The sequence below is a fragment of the Vulpes lagopus genome, chromosome 14, assembly GCF_018345385.1.
Source record: "Vulpes lagopus strain Blue_001 chromosome 14, ASM1834538v1, whole genome shotgun sequence".
NCBI classification, from domain to species: Eukaryota; Metazoa; Chordata; class Mammalia; order Carnivora; family Canidae; genus Vulpes; species Vulpes lagopus.
Genome location: NC_054837.1, coordinates 3,173,885 through 3,190,338, shown reverse-complemented (window position 1 = coordinate 3,190,338; position 16,454 = coordinate 3,173,885). Strand labels below are relative to the sequence as shown.

Here is a 16,454-nt window from a genome sequence, read left to right as displayed (position 1 = left end):
CCTCTGTGTGCCTCATGAATAAATAAATAAAATCTTAAAAAACTCAATGTGCAAAAAAAACCCAAATAATCCAATTAAAGAATGGGCAGAGGAAATGAATTACCATTTTTTCCAAAGAAGACATCCAGATGGCCAACAGATACATGGAAATGGAAAGATGCTCACCATCACTCATCACCAGGGAAACGCAGATCAAAACTGCAATGAAATATCACTTTATACCTGTCAGAATGGCTGAGATCAACAATACAAGGAACAACAGATGTTGGTGAGGATGTGGAGAAGGGGGAACCCTCTTGCACTGTTGGTGGGAATGCAAAGTGGTGCAGCCATTGTGGAGATCCATATGGAACTTCCTCAAAACTTTAAAAATAGAATTACCCTATGATCCACCAATTGCACTAGTAGGTATTTCCTCAAAGGACTCAAAAATACTGATTCGAAGGAATTCATGCACCCTGATGTTTACAGCAGCGTTATCTACAATATCCAGATTATGGAAAGAGCACAAATGTCTGTCGATTGATGAATGGATAAAGAAGATGTATAGATATCTACACACACACACACACACCCCACGTGATATATATATATATATATATATATATATATATATACACACACACAATGGAATATTAGCCACAAAAAGAATGAAATGTTGCCATTTGCAACAACGTGGATAGAGCAAGAGAGTATAATACTAAGTGCAATAAGTCAGTGAGAGAAAGACAAATACCGTAGGATCTCACTCAAATGTGGAACTTAAGAAACAAAACAAATGGGCAAACAAAGAAAGGAAAGAACAACAACAACAAAAATCAGACTCTTAAATACAGAGGACAGACTGGTGGTTGCCAGGAGGGAGGGAGGTGGGTGGGGGGATGGATGCAATAACTAACGGGGATGGGCTCCACTAATGAAACAAAATGCAAGTGAAAAAAAATTAAAAAGGATTATTTCTCAGTGGGATAATAGCTAGTGTATTACAAAGACTGGATATACCTAGTCATTACACAATGGAAGGAATTGTTCTTATATTAGTTTTCAGTGGTTTTTTTTTATAACTATTCCTTATTCCACTCTTCAGATAAGAAGAAAAGTAAGTATGCTATACTGATACTAAGGTGAGCTCTAGAAAGATAGGCCCACTATTATTTAGTTTCAAGGGCAGTGATGAAATATCCGGGTTTTCCATGGAATTGTGTTTTGACAACTTTACATGCACAACGCATGCTGAGCGGACAATATTGTGATTATTATTATCTTACAGGTCGAAAGAACCTACTCAGATAAAATAATTCACAGTGACAATGGATGTTTATGGAGAGATCTGTGTGAGCCAGGCACCGTACTCAGCGCTTTGCATGCATTTCTTATTTGTATTCATGAGAAATTTGTTATATAGCCTTATAACTTGCATCCCAGTAGTGGGTAAAAGATAGCAGTGCAGGGGCCCCTGGGGGGGCTCAGTCTGTCAAGCATCTGCCTTCAGCTCAGGTCATGGTCTCAGGGTCCTGGGATCGAATCCCCCGTCATGCTCCATGCTCAGTGGGGAGTCTGCTTCTCCCTTTCCTCTGTCCCTACCCTCTGCCTGTGTTCTCTTTCTCAAATAAATGTATTTTTAAAATTCTTAAAAAAAAAAAAAAAAGGTAACAGTCCAGGTGTGTCTTCATCATGATGCTTTTGGAAAAGAGAGATTAAAACATAAAAACGTTGAAAACAATAAATAATAAAACTTTACCTTTATGCCCTTTATGTTTGGTATTCATTTACCTCATTTTTCATGCTCTTGGATTTAGCATATTCATAACATTGGATTAAATGTTAATCAATAGTGACTTAATGTGAAACTTGCCTAGTTCCCTTAGGGATTCCTGTCACCTAGAGGGAGCACGGGCCAGCATTTATTTCCTGCCCACAGATGTGTCTGGGTCTTTTATTTGTGTGTGTGTGGTTTTTTTTCTTTTCTGAACCTTTCATCTCAGTTCCATCCCACAGTCTAATTTTGCTCTAACCCAAATCCACAAAGAACCTGTCCCTCAAAAATGGCTGCTTCTGTACCACCTGGTCAGGGCTCCTCGATGATCTGAGCACATCACTAGGGCTTTCTAGGTCTGAAGGCACCCTGTTCTTTTCCTGGGATGCCTGTTCTTACTGAGCGGCTAAATCCTTCTTCCATGACTTCAATCTCTTCCCTCTAGTTGATTCTTCCTACCTAGCTTGGATTCTTCATCTATGCCCAATATCATAGAACAGCAGCCAGGCCTTGGCCTGTGCCCGTGTGCTTTGTGGGAACAGAGACTAGTCAATCTGTTTCCAATCTGTGGGCATGATCATATAATTTTCAGGTCCAAATCTCATCTCTTTGCCTTATGATCCTGGATTCTGGAACCTAGAACCAGATAGAACCATGTGCTTGTTCGGTTGCGTTGTCCCCATCAACCCCATCCTCCACATCTAACCAACTCTATGTCACCATTAGCATTTCTCTGCCACCACCACAGATTACATAGTCAGTCTTCCAAAATAGGCTTCCTTACTAGAAAATGTAAGAAAACTATATAGCATTGTTTCACCAAGCAATAAAAATAATTTTTTAAAAAATATTTTATTTACTTATTTGAGAGAGACAGAAAGAAAACAAGCAGAGGCAGAGGGACAGGGAGAAGCAGGCTCCCTGCTGAGCAGGGACCCTGATGCAGGACTCGATCCCAGGACCCTGAGATCATGACCTGAGCTGAAGGCAGATGCTTGACTGACTGAACCACCCAGGTGCCCCCTCAAAATAGAAAAAAATTAATTATTAACAGAGAAGTAACAAGAAAAATATAACCCCCCCTTCTGTAAGAATTATTTTATGTTGCAAAAAGAATTGCTTAAAATGATCAGAAATCTAAGTAAATATCTTCCCTTTGTTTTTGCATTTTTAAATTTTAGTAACATTTTAAAGAACTTTATTTTTTTTCGAATTATATCTCTAGAGGTAGCCATCGTCCAGATCAAGAAATGGAGCATTTTCAGTCTTCTTCCCACAAAAAAAATAAAAATAAAAAAATAAAAAAAAATTCTGATTTGATTAGTTCTTCCTGTTTTTTGAATTTTATATAAATCGGCTTAGGAAATTTGCATTTTTGTCTAACTTCCTTTGCTCACATTATGTTTCTGAGACTCACTGGCGTTGCATGGGGCCATAGTTTATTCTTTTTCCCAGATCTATAGGATTCCATTGTAGAAATATACTACAGTTGACGCATGTGGTGTTGCTGGACATCAATGTTGTTTTCAACTTTTTCAGCTTTTAGATGTTACAATAAGGAATGTATCTCTTATGAGCCTATGTATGCATTTCTGTCCTGTAGAAATTGAGTCGGGTTACGCATTGGTTCACACTGAATAGAAAAATGGTCAAACTCTTTTTCAAAATGTTGTACGTCCCATCAGCAATATCTGCAAACTCTGATTGCTGCAAAATTGGGCTTTATCTGTCTCTTCTTTTAGCCATTTTGATGAACAGAGGGTGGTCTCTTATGGTTTATTTTGTAATTCTCTATGAGTTAATAAAATTGAATCCCTCTTTATGTGTTTTCTGCCAATTTTTATATCCTCTTTATGCAGGGCCTATTCCAATCTTATTCCTATCTTTTTATCTTGGGCATTTTGTTTTGTTTTGAATCATCATTTTGTTAGAGTTCTTTATATACTCTGGATTGGAGATCTTTGATATTAGTTTGTAACATATCTTGGGGGCTTTTGGCTTCAGGTGGTAATAAAGTCTTTCAAATTACTATGACTCATTGACTTTGTGTTTTTATAGAATACTCAGATCATAAGAGGCCACAACTGCCTAGGGGAAAAAAAACCTGGGAACACATAAAATAAAGCAGTGTGAAAAATAAATCTGTTTACAAAAACTATCATGGTTACCTCATAAAGTTTCAGGATCTGCTTGGTGGGAATCTCTAGTTTACAGTTTTATTATTCCTATTCATTACAATGTTACACTGTTGGTGGAGATGCAAGCTGGGGCAGCCACTCTGGAAAACAGTAGGGAGGATCCTTGGGAAGTTGAAAATAGAGCTACCCTATGACCCAGCAATTGCACTGCTGGGGATTTACCCCAAAGATACAGATGCAATGAAACGCCGGGGCACCTGCACCCCAATGTAGGATGTCCTACAGCAGCAAGGTCCACAATAGCCAAACTATGGAAGGAGCCTTGGTGTCCACTGAAAGATGAATAAAGAAGATGTGGTCTATGTATACAGTGGAATATTCCTCAGCCATTAGAAATGACAAATATCCGCCATTTACATGGATGTGGATGGAACTGGAGGGTATGATGCTGAGTGATGTAAGTCACTTGGAGAATGATGATCATCATATGGTTTCACTCATATGGGGAATATAAGAAATAGTGAAAGGGTTTATAGGGGAAAGGAGGGGAACTGAGAGGGAAATATCAGAGAGGGTGACGGCACATGAGAGACACCTAACTCTGGGAAATGAACAAGGGGTGGTGGAAGGGGAGGTGGGTGGGGGGTTGGGGTGACTAGGTGACGGGCACTGAGCAGGGCACTTGACGGGATGAGCACTGGGTGTTATACTATATGTTGGCATATTGAATTTAAATAAAAAATATTGTTTTGTGAACTCAGAAATTTCTGTGCCTGTTTTTGTTTTTTTTAAATTAAAGTCTTTTGGCACTTCTCAGATGTATAATGACTTATGAACTAACCAAAGTAAATTATGTTCTCTTCATGTACATAATGTTGCTTCAGGCTTGCTGGTTTTCATTAAGGAAAATTCATTAAAACTACTAGGAAGAGTCATCCATTTTTTATGACTTATTTGGACCTAAGTTTTCTTCATAATACATATTAAAGGAATCTAGTATTTTACTCCTTACTGTCGATATTAATAGGCAATTCAAAATTAAAATATATTTAAAGATGTATGAATAAAACTTTAAAAAAGATGATTTATCATTTCTTCTTTGATTGGCATTATAGATCTTCCATGTTGGGTCAGTATGACGTAAAGTCAAATAGAAATTTAAGGACTTACAGGACATTTTCATACAAAAGTCATTCTTATTTGTCTGAATTATCTGTGGAATTGTATTTGGAAATGCAGTCCTCACTTTTACAAGGACTCTGAGATTTTTTTTTTTGGGCGGGGGGGTTCTGAGATTTTTAAGCTGAGTGTCCACATTCCTACCAATGATGGAAGACATGTCCTTGGAATGTAATATAGGAGCACACACACAGTCATCGCTGCCCTACGACATATAAAATCTCCTACAAGAAAATGGAAGCTTGACTCAAAAGATGATATTCCACATCCACACCTTGGATTGTTATGCATTTAATCATCTGAAAGACACGCAGGCATTAAATAAACTTCTAATCCCAGTAGAGTGTGATCCAACTTTGAAATATATGAGCCGCCAATGAACTTAGGAAAGGCAAAAATGATTTAGCCATTCATTGAATAAAGAATTTTCTTTCCATGTATCATGTCCAATGGCTTAAGACCCCATACAAATTCTTCAGGCTCTCCACTTTTAGGGAAATTTCCAGTTATGAGAACCACTTTTCTTTTTTTCTTTTTTTTTTTTTTTTTTAAGATCTTATTTGTTTGTCAGAGAGAGAGAGAGAAAGAGAGCACAAACAAGGGGAGCAGCAGAGGGAGAGGAGAAGCAGGCTCTCCACTGAGCAGGGAGCTTGATGTAGGGCTCAATCCCACGACTGGGGTCATGACCTGAACAGAAGGCAGACATTGCACCGACTGAGCCCCCCAGGTGCCCCGAGCACCACTTTTCATCTAGTTTTAAGGACCCAAAGCCTTCCTCATTCTTCAGACACTTATAGCGTGGAGAAAAATAGCTCCCTTTTATTTGAAGGGAGAAATCAAGACACTTTTTAATTAAGTCACATTCAAACCAAGAAGTGTAAATGTAGTTACTACCATGTGGATGGGAAGAGTTTTAGATGTCCCTTCTGCGATAATAGAAAGGCTGATTTGTATAGAGAAAGAGAAGAGAAAGAGAGTAAAAGTCATAAAAGCAAAATTATTTTATCTGGACATTCCATTTGCAGGAAAAAAAAGACATGATCTTGTCCATTTATGCTAATAGTAATGAGACTATGATTTTATATTTGTTCATACAAATAAGCACACATGCTAGGTATCAGAAACTGGCAATGACACTTCACGTATCTCAACTTGTACAAGGGAAAAACGCAGGGTTAGACTCCCAGAAACAGAGTATTTAGTGATCGTTTGTTTGCGTATACTGCACAGATTTCCAAAATAGGTATGAGGTCATTTCTGAAACTCCATAAGGTATAACAGTTAAAGGGAAAGATGACAGAGAACAAATAAGCAGAGCATCTCAAAGAAACCAGAGAGAATGTTAGCATGCCACACGTGCATTGCATTCATCTTCTAAAATTACTAAAGATGAATCAAATATTTTACTTTCGGCTCCATCCAGCAGACAAACCAAAAAGAAGACATCATTCACTACAACATAATCCAAGATCACACTTCAGCTTAGCCAAAAGGCCTAGAAGCGATAATAATCCAAGATCACAGAAGAGAAGTGTACCAGTTGTTACGAAAAAACAATTTTCTTGACAATTGGAGCCTCCATTGGGGTTAAATAAATGGAAAAGTATGATGGATGCCTGAAATTAAAAAAAAAATTAAGCCTAAGCTCCTAATTTTGGCAAGAAGGGAGATTCCCAGGGAAATGAAAGGTCCTGTTATTCTGGGTGTTGTAATCAGGCTCAAGAAAGTTTCATTGAAAGAGTATTTCTACTTATCTGAAAATTGATAATTTATCCACACAGTTCATGGGACGTCTTGACTGAAAAGGCTAAAAGACATGGCAATATGTAAAAACGCACAAATAAAATTTTAAAGAAACACCTCTTACATCTCTCTTGGACAGAGCGCCGACTTGGAAAAAAACGGTCATAAAATAATCCACCAGCTTCAAGGGGCACAAACCACAGAAATGGTGAGACATACACGGTGCTCTGGATTTCAGAATCAAGTCATCCACACTATGGAGCTTTAATTGGAGCTCTCAAATATGACAGCTCTTTCAGGGCACTTGGCATCTTTTCCCGCCATGCCATCATCCCTTTTTTTTTTTTTTAACAAATATTTTATTTATTCATGAGAGACACAGACAGAGAGGCAGAGACACAGGCAGAAGGAGGAAAAGCAGGCTCCACGCAAGGAGCTCGGTGTGGGACTCAATCCCGGGAATCTGGGATCAGGCCCTGAGCCAAAGGCAGATGCTCAACAGCTGAGCCACCCAGGCCATCATCCTACTACCAGAAATGGTTAAAGGCTTTAAAAGGCACCTAGTTCAAAGCAACATTTGCATGAGACAAGACAGGAGTGGCCAGGAGAGCTGAAGTGTGATGTGCCACAAAGACTTCATTTCTGGGACCCAATCCAAGGGTTGTGGGCCCAGGGGTGCATCCTGGCTGCACACCTGACTCCCAGTATACCCTGGGAAGGTGACGTAGGGCTTCTGTGCCTTTGTGGTCTCATCTTTAAGTCGAGGATAATACAGCAAACTCGTGGAGCTTCCGAGGAGTAGGAGTGAGAAGTGCTTAGAGTACTTAGCATAGTGTAAACATAAGGCGCCGGTTGGCTATGGGTACACTGGTCTGGCCTAGGGCGAGGTGCCCCGCTGGGGAGACATGCTAACCCCTCACCAACAGGCTGGGATTGCTTTCCATCAGGCCTGCACGAGCAGACACAGGGCTGGCGCCCAGGAAACTTGGAAGCACCGGCCTGACCACAGGCCAACATTACGGCCCCTTCGCCCTTGACCTTGCCTCTCCCCTACTTCCACATACTTGGCCCCCAAGGACGTCTGCATCACAAGATACACACATTGGCCTTGGCTTTTTTTTTTTTTTTCTCAACACCATCCTTCTGCTAACTCCTCTTGCCCTGTCTCATGCTTCTTGAGAAAATGCAATAAAGAATTAAGGATTTGACAGGGAGAACCGCTTCTTTGCTGATGCTTTTTCGGAACCGTGTTTGCTTTTAGGCAATGGCTTTCTTAAATTTGGCTTATCTAATGGCTCAAAGATGCCGCGTTCATAGAGTCTTCTTGACATCCAGGAGGCATCAAGTCAACACTTTATTTTTTTTTTTTTCAAGTCAACACTTTAATTCAATCTTTCTGACACTGAGGTTTTCCCATCTGCAATTGGGAGAGAGAGGAACTTATTGAACTAAATTCTGGAAAGTATCCTCATAACTCAGAGGGTTCTTGATCATATTTAGCCCCTCCCTGCATTTGCATTAAGTCAGGCTCTCGGTGGCCGTTAAAGAAGACATGCAGTAAACTTGGAAAAATTAGTTACTAAATCAAGTGGTGCATCTCAGGCCAGATCTGATTTGTTAGTGTAATAGAGGGAATCACAATTCACAGAGGCCACGTCAATTTGAAAAGCAATTAGTCGTCTTGTTAATCGCCTCTTAATTTTTCATAGAAACTTAATACATTCTGTTATTTCTGCCACGATTTTATTCCTCACTTCCCAGGAGAAGCAGGGGATGTGGAAGTTATATATATATATATATATATATATATATATATATATATATATATATATTATATATGAATAATAAATAAATGAAGTTATATATATATATATATATAAATTCCTTGAAAAACGTAAACTGAACTGAATTCTGACTTCAGTGGTTATGGGCTGAGTGACACCTGGAAAGTCACTAAACCTTAGGAACTATTCCCCCCGACAACGCCATAGAGAATCATCGTGCCCACCGTAGACGTAGGTGTTTTATTTGATTATTTATTTGCTTGTATTTGTTTAAATACATCTCACAGGCTAAAATATGAAGAGTTTCTCACAGTTCTCAGAAAAAAAAAAATAAAGAAAAAAAAACCCAAATGGCAGGCTATTGTCACTAGTAAAGAGTTACTCATTGATCCACATCTTCCAAAGGACAACGAGGAACCAAAAAGTCCCTGTTCACAAGCCCAGCTTAGTCTTACTTAGCTCACACAGAAACTTTTAAATAATATGACAAATACTCAAGAATTTTTCACCTTTGTTTTTATTGGCTATATTGTTGCTCCCAAATAGTTTTTTTTTTTTTTCCCCTGTATTCTGGACACTGCTTCTTTGACTTTAAAAATATATATATATATATATATATATATATATATGTTGCAAAATATTTGCTTTCAGCATATTGCTTTTCTTCTCCTCCTTTATAGCGTCTCTGTCGAGGAGGTAGGTTACATGGATGTAAATGAATTTATCGGTCATTTTTTGCCTTAGCACAGGGCATTTCAGGAAGTGATATTCAACTAACAGCCTCACCCCAAAGTTAAGGGCAGATCTGAATTTCCCGGGGGCTTCGCCAACACACAGGGCCTGGAGATTTCTGACACGTACCCCCTGGCAGCCGAGAGCATTAGGGCCAGACCGACGGCTGCAGCCGGTAGCCTATAGTGATGACCCTGGTTCAACACCAGGGTTAACCTGATCCATAAAAATAATCGGACCAATGCAAATCTTTGCTTGGGAATCTGAAAGTCAGATCCCCACTCAACTCAACCTCAAGGGGACGGATGTCACCGAGGAATCTTAGTTTGGGAAGAAAGAGTGGTCATCGTCTGCCAACAGTGGAGATGCCCTTCCTTTCCCTTTGTGATTTATCCTCTACTGAGTGGAAAAACCCATCACATAAAATTTACCATTTTAACCACTTTTCAGTGCACAGATCAGTTGCCTTAAGTACATTTACAGTAGTATGTGACTGTTACCACCATTCCCGTCTACCATTTTTTGTTTTTTGTCTTCCCACCTTGAAGCTCTGCAACCATTAAATGTGAACTCCCCATCCCACCCCCACCCCCCGACCCATGGGTCCAGGCAAACCACATTCTCTTTGCTGTCTCTGCAAATTTGACTCTTCTTGGAACCTCATACAAGTGGGATGATTTGTGTCTGGCTGGTTTCACTCAGCCTATTGCCTTTGGGGTTTATTCATGACCCAGCCCAGGTCAACAGTTCCTTCTTTTGGAAGACTGAGCCCTACTCCAGGGTAGCTACTGTGAGTGATGCTGCTGCCATGAACAACCCCATGCCTGTTGGCGATCCCGCCCTGGGCTCTCTTGGGTCTATACCACAGGTGATCCTTTTGGCTGATGTTAATTTCTGTATCAAAGGCTGGAGAAAAAAAAAAAAAAAGGCTGGAGAGACAAATTACTATTGATTTTCTTACTCCCTGCCCCTGCAATGAAAATAACTGATTGCTTGTGACCAGTGGAAATCAATTTTATGGAACCAGTTGCGACTGAGACATCATCACGGAACCATAGTAAATGTAGATATTCCCAATTAATACTCTGTTCTGTGTCCTTTGGACACGACCACAGACATCCTTTGACATGACACGAATGTTCAAATTTTTGAGCCAGAAACCTGATCTCTACATGGATGTATGAATAAAAGTCTTATTTATTTACTTTTTTTTTGTTGGTTTGTTTGTTTAGTTACTAAAATGCCAACTAACGGGGATCCCTGCGTGGTGCAGCGGTTCGGCGCCTGCCTTTGGCCCAGGGCGCGATCCTGGAGACCCGGGATCGAATCCCACATCGGGCTCCCGGTGCATGGAGCCTGCTTCTCCCTCTGCCTGTGTCTCTGCCTCTCTCTCTCTCTCTCTCTCTCTGTGACTATCATAAATAAATAGTAAAAAAAAATAATAAAATGCCAACTATGAAAGGGCAGGAGACAGTCTGTTTGGTTCGCCTCCGTATTTTCAGCACATGCTAGGAACATACTATATATATATATTTTTTAAAAAATGAACTTTGAAGCCATCTCTAAGCATATTAGATATGCTACTTCAGAGCCTATACTCATGATTTCCTTATACTATCACTTATACTGCATAATTCATTTCAAATAAGTGCTCTCATCGTGTTATTTCTACCTTAACGTATTTTTAGCGACACCCTTAATCCACGCTTGGTGTTTTAAGCTAGTAAGTATGGTTTTACTCACTGGTATTTCAAAGTCTCCCCTTTCTTCGTCAGGTCCATACATGTGTATCCTCTTCCCCTTCCCACATGTGACACAATTTTTTACATTCGAAATTCGTCCTTACGCATTTCACGGTGAATCACACGAAATTAACTTGCATGTATAGTAGGCAAAATGCTGCTGCATCCCACAGTCACAGTCAGTGGTATGAGAGCCCCCTTCCCAGTCAGGGGGCTGCTTCCCTGTCCTGCTAGTGGTCTTTCCATCCAGAACCCGTGCTGGGCTGGCCCCGAGTCACCACTCTTTCCAATAAGAGTGAATTGAAAAGAATCGCTTAACTCACTTCACTCTGATTCGATTTGGAAAAGAGAAGATTCCGGGCATTGAGGCTAAAAGCAGCTCCCGAGCGTGTCCACCAATTTAAGATTTATTACTCCCGTCACCCCGAGCTCCCTGCTTTCCATCTGTTCTGCAGACAGGCTGGGTGCTTTCCACTCTGGGTTCCGGCTCCCCATTTCCTCTGGGGCCACACTCGGGCTTTGCCTCCTTGAAGCTTCACTGGAGAATATCCAACCACCCCGAGCGCCATGCAGATCCTTCCAGTTCTTTGCGTTCTTTCACCCTTGAAAGGTCTCCTTCCTCCTGAATCCACAAGGCAGTTTGTGCTTTGCTAACAGCATTGATTATTACAGCCCAGACTTGCATCTGTACATCGTTACAGTCCTCTCTCTCCCTCCCTTTCTCTCCCTCTCCTCCCCTCTTCCCCCCTCCCTTTCTCTCCCCCCTTTCTCTCCCCATCTTTCCCTCCATCTCTCTCCCCCTCCTCCCCTCTCCCTTCCTCCTTCTCTCTCTCTCCCCCTCTCTCTCCCTCCCTTTCTCTCCCCATCCTCCCCTTCTCCCCCTCCCTTCTCTCTCTCTCTCCATCTCTCTCCCCCTCCTTCCCTCTCCCCTCCCTCTTCTCTCTCTCTCCCCCCCTCCATTCTTCTTCTCTCACTCATGTGGAATATCACACTGCATAAAGCCAGCTTCCTGGAAAGAACCCGTAACCCAGCAAGAGTGCCCCCTGATATATCAAAGGCAGGGGTGTCCCTCAGGGTTCTCAGGAGTCCTGAAGAGGCAACCAGACCCATCCTGTCCTCCTCACGGTTTAAGTCCATGTGTCCACCCAAAGCACCTGCCAGCACCCAGCTCCTTCCACCCACGCAGGCCTTTGCCTACTAGGTTGACCCAGATTCCCACTGCACTTCCACCACGAGACCTTCCTAGGGATCCCCTGGAGCCCACTGTCCATCATCAGCAACATCCCCTAAATATCCAGGCTTCAATCGACCTATGTCACCTTTCCTTCCTGATTCCTCACCCCAGGAGGCATGGCTTTCTGCAGCTGTCTCAGGCAGCGGCCCCCACACTTTACCAGCACAGAGCCTGGGGGCAGATGGGTGGCAGGTCTCTCTCGGTCTGAACGGAAGCTTCTGGAATGTCACTGCACCTCCTCTGCTCCCCTCTCCCAATCCCTCTGAAGTACATGCCATCATCGGATTATATCGCTCACCAAACAATCTCACTACCGTCATCTATAGGCCTCTTGAAAAGCCCCCCGTGTTAATAGGATATTTTCAAATTTGGCTTCTCTCTCTCTTTCTTTCTCTCTCTCTCTCTCTCTCTCTCTCTCTTTTTAAATCCTTTCCACTACAAGTGCTCTCTTTATCCTAAATGGTCATGTGAATGTCCTCAGGGCAGTCCACTCCCAGCAGCATCTGACTTTTGATCACTCCCTCTATTTCCAGTCTTGCTCTTTCCAGGGGGTGCACAGATTGCATCCTCCTGGCATTCCTGTGGCCTCAGGGCGGCGACGCCTCAGTCTCCTTTGAAGGATCCTCTCTCTCCCTGACTCTAAGTGGTGAGTGTCAGGGCTTAGTCTTTGACGTCTCTATCCACACCCGTAACCTCAGTGATTTTATCCCAGATCATCATTTCTTCCCTGCATCTCCATCAGCACCTGCAGGTGCCTTGCCATATTAAAGAAACCCCCACACATAAAGTCTCCAGAAGTGAACTCTTGATTTGTACTGCCACAGTACCTGGGGGAGGGGTGGGGACCTGTTCGGAACAAAACATCGGGACCATTCTTGGTTTTCTCTAATGCCCCTCGTATGACCCATCGGTGTATCCTCTTGGCTGTCGTTGAGCCCCTCCTGGCCATCACTCCAGCCTACTCTCACACCTCTCCTGGAAAGTACTGCGTGGGGCACTGTGGCTGCTCTTGTCTACGATCACTCTTAACCACCTCCACTCGAACCCTGCACAGCATCCTGAATGATCCTGTTATACCAGATTATGTCATGCCCCTGAACAAAACCATTCAAAGACTTCCTTTCCAACACCTCTAGGATAAACCCCGTATTCTAGTCCCGGGCTACATTTCCAATCTCATCTCCCACCACTCTTCCAGCCATGCTCACCTCCAAACTCCCTCTGGCTTTGGGGACTTGAGAGTGGGAGGAGCAGAACCTCCTTACCTAGGAACCCACAAGTCTTGCTCTTGACCACATGACTTGGTATTGAATCCCTATGGATTTTACCCACCAGTTATTTGTTTCTTTCACTAGTTTGTATTACTTTGTTTTTGAACTGCTCCATGTCCAAGTTTAAGAATAATCCATACGGTCAGTACTTCAAAAACATCTGCTCACTAAATGAACAAATGGAATCGATCAAGAGTTCATAGGACTAAAACATAAAATAGGATACAAATCAGCTCCTTTGTAGTTGCTTTTCACTTGCGAATCCTAATGTGGCACGGATATAATGTGATTGACAGATCTGTGGCTCTCAGGGGTGATTCAGATCAGGAGCCAGTATCTGGAGCTCTGAGCGAGCTGTTCTGCAAGCACACTGCACACGTACCTTTGCTTGGTTGACTGTCCTCTTTCATGCTCAGTGTGCATAAGATGATAAAGCTACATGTAAGAAGGGCTCTAATCACGGTTCTCCAGGTAACGAGAAAAGAAAGTCAACCAACCGCTCATGGGTGCAGGTAGAGGCAACCAACAGCTGGATTTGTTCAGGGTAATTCAGCTTTCATGTGTGTATGTTAATAGCTATTCAGGAAAATATTTTTAAAAAACTTTTAGAAAAAAATAACTGTAATGAAGAGTCTAAAAGGCTCTAGCCTCTAAACTTTCTCCCCAACGCAATCCAGTATCTATTAATTTCTCAGTAACAAACCTATCGCAACTTTACGTACCGCTAATCATTTACAAAATCTTTCAACGTATTCGGTGATAACTAACTGGAGGAAAATGAAAAATGATCAACTTTGGTCCTGGATATTGTGCTTTTTAAAAATTCTAAGTAGGTTTGTGATTTTTTTTTCTGACATATCTGAGGGTTTTTTTTTTAAACGTTTAGTAAATTGCTAAAATTAGTAGTTTTATGTTTTACATTCGTTCCGGATTTTGAATTTTAAAAAATATTGCAGAAAAAATTATTTATTACATTATTTCTTTTTTTTACATTGTTTCTTCTATTAGAAAACAGTAATTTTTTATTTTACAACAGCCACTAGATACTCTCACTTTCAAATCTTTGGAGTTATCCTAAATTAAACCTATGAGAGGCATAAAAATCTACTGACAGCCATACTTTTTAGTGACTTCATATCTTATTCTGTATAAATTACCATAAGTAATTTTTCCTATTTTTGTAGTAAAAATAAACCATAAAAGTTGCACGATGTTCTCCTCATAATTAATCTGTATTTAGTTTGCCTAATTAAACTCGTGTATCTTGGAGTTTCAGACTTTTGTTTAAACAACATGAATAAGGACTCAGTCAATACAAACTACATGGTTACAGTTTATCTGCAGAGTCTGAGCTCTTTGTTTTAACTTTAGCTCGGTATCTTAATAAATTTTCTCGTACCTTAACTCTGAGCACAGAAGTAAACATTCTTGCATCTTCAGATACACCTCCAATGTAGAATTTTTTCTGAAACACTGGGGGATGATCATTTTCATCCTGAATCTCAATATACACTTTAGCCGTATTGCCTGGAGGATAAGAAATAATATATTTTTAATTGGTGGCTATTCACTAGAAAAAAATGCACTGGAGTAAATACTTATTACACTTACTTTTTTACCCCTCTGAAACAATGGAAATGGCTTAAATCAGAAAGTCATTCCTGAATGGCATGTCTAATATCCCAAGGTCCACAGAGGACACAGATAATGATGCTTCTGGCGTAATAACGTAAAGTTGTTGTTATTTCTTTTAATTACAATGTCTTGGTAATTCATTTTACTTGATTTAATAGGCACTAAAGTATTGTGTTCCCCTAATTTTAATGAACCAATTCGACTGTTCATTCTCACAAACAGTCATAAATACTACCAACTAAGCCGAAGTGACACGCATATATAAACTCCTTATGAAATAAGCGAAACTGCCATCAACTAAAAACAATACTTTTTCTTAAGTGCAAAACTAGCAATGATATTCTCTTACTTTAAAAGTGGGCAATATATCTATTTTTTTAATTTTAGGGTAAACAGTGGTTGGGGGAGGGACATACTTCCACAAAGAGAAACCGAGTTTAATCATATGTTACAGGCTATCATTCACCCACTGAACAGACGTAGCTGGAGAGATGACTGTGTTGTGACTCATCAACACCGGGTGTGTAATGTCTGCTAGCGAACTATGCCATAAAGACATTTCATCCCCAAATGTTAGAATCTCACATCATCATCCTTTTAACGAGAAATGTCGAGAAATGTAGCACCTGTCACTTGTCCATGAATGACTCTTTACAAATAATCCAATATGTAAAAATAACTCAGGGCCGCCTAGGGGACCCAGTGGGTGAAGCATCTGCCCTCAGCTCAGGTCATGATCCTGGGGTCCTGAGGTTAGGCCCCACATCATGCTCCCTGCTCAGTGGGGAGCCAGCTTCTCCTCTCCCTCTACTTCTCCCTTTGCCCATGTGCTCTCTCTCTCTCTCTCTGTGACTCTCTCTTAAATAAATAAAATCTGAAAAAAAAAGTCTAAAAATAACTTACAAACCAGAAAAAAATGAGGACTAAGTGGGTAATCATTTTTTAAAAGGTAGATTCAAATTATTATCTATATCTATATCTATAGTTGGATGTCTTACCCATGTGAACTTTCCTCTTAGGCTTCAATTAGGACCAAATATAGGGCAATTGAGCTACAAATTATTTATCAGAGATACTCTAGATTTGTTGCTTCTTCATATCCCCAACTACAACTAATTAACACCGGTCTACGAGCACAGTAGGTACGTTGTGCATGTACAATATATCTGCGTGGATTAAATACCTGAAGGACTAACCTGCATTGTCTTGGAGAGAAGTGGGCTTTTCGGGGCTTTGCACT

At 40.9% G+C, this 16,454-nt stretch overlaps 1 protein-coding gene across 5 annotated transcripts in view; it reads right to left on the bottom strand.

Annotated features, from left to right (window-relative positions):
* The window catches only part of PCDH15 (protocadherin related 15), a 743,522-nt gene that overhangs the window by 79,221 nt on the left and 647,847 nt on the right, over window positions 1-16,454 (bottom strand). For all 5 annotated transcript variants that reach the window (XM_041729528.1, XM_041729523.1, XM_041729527.1 and 2 more), the window contains one exon: window positions 14,979-15,106. In XM_041729528.1, coding sequence (XP_041585462.1) covers window positions 14,979-15,106 — 128 coding nt within the window. The remainder of the gene's footprint in view (window positions 1-14,978; window positions 15,107-16,454) is intronic.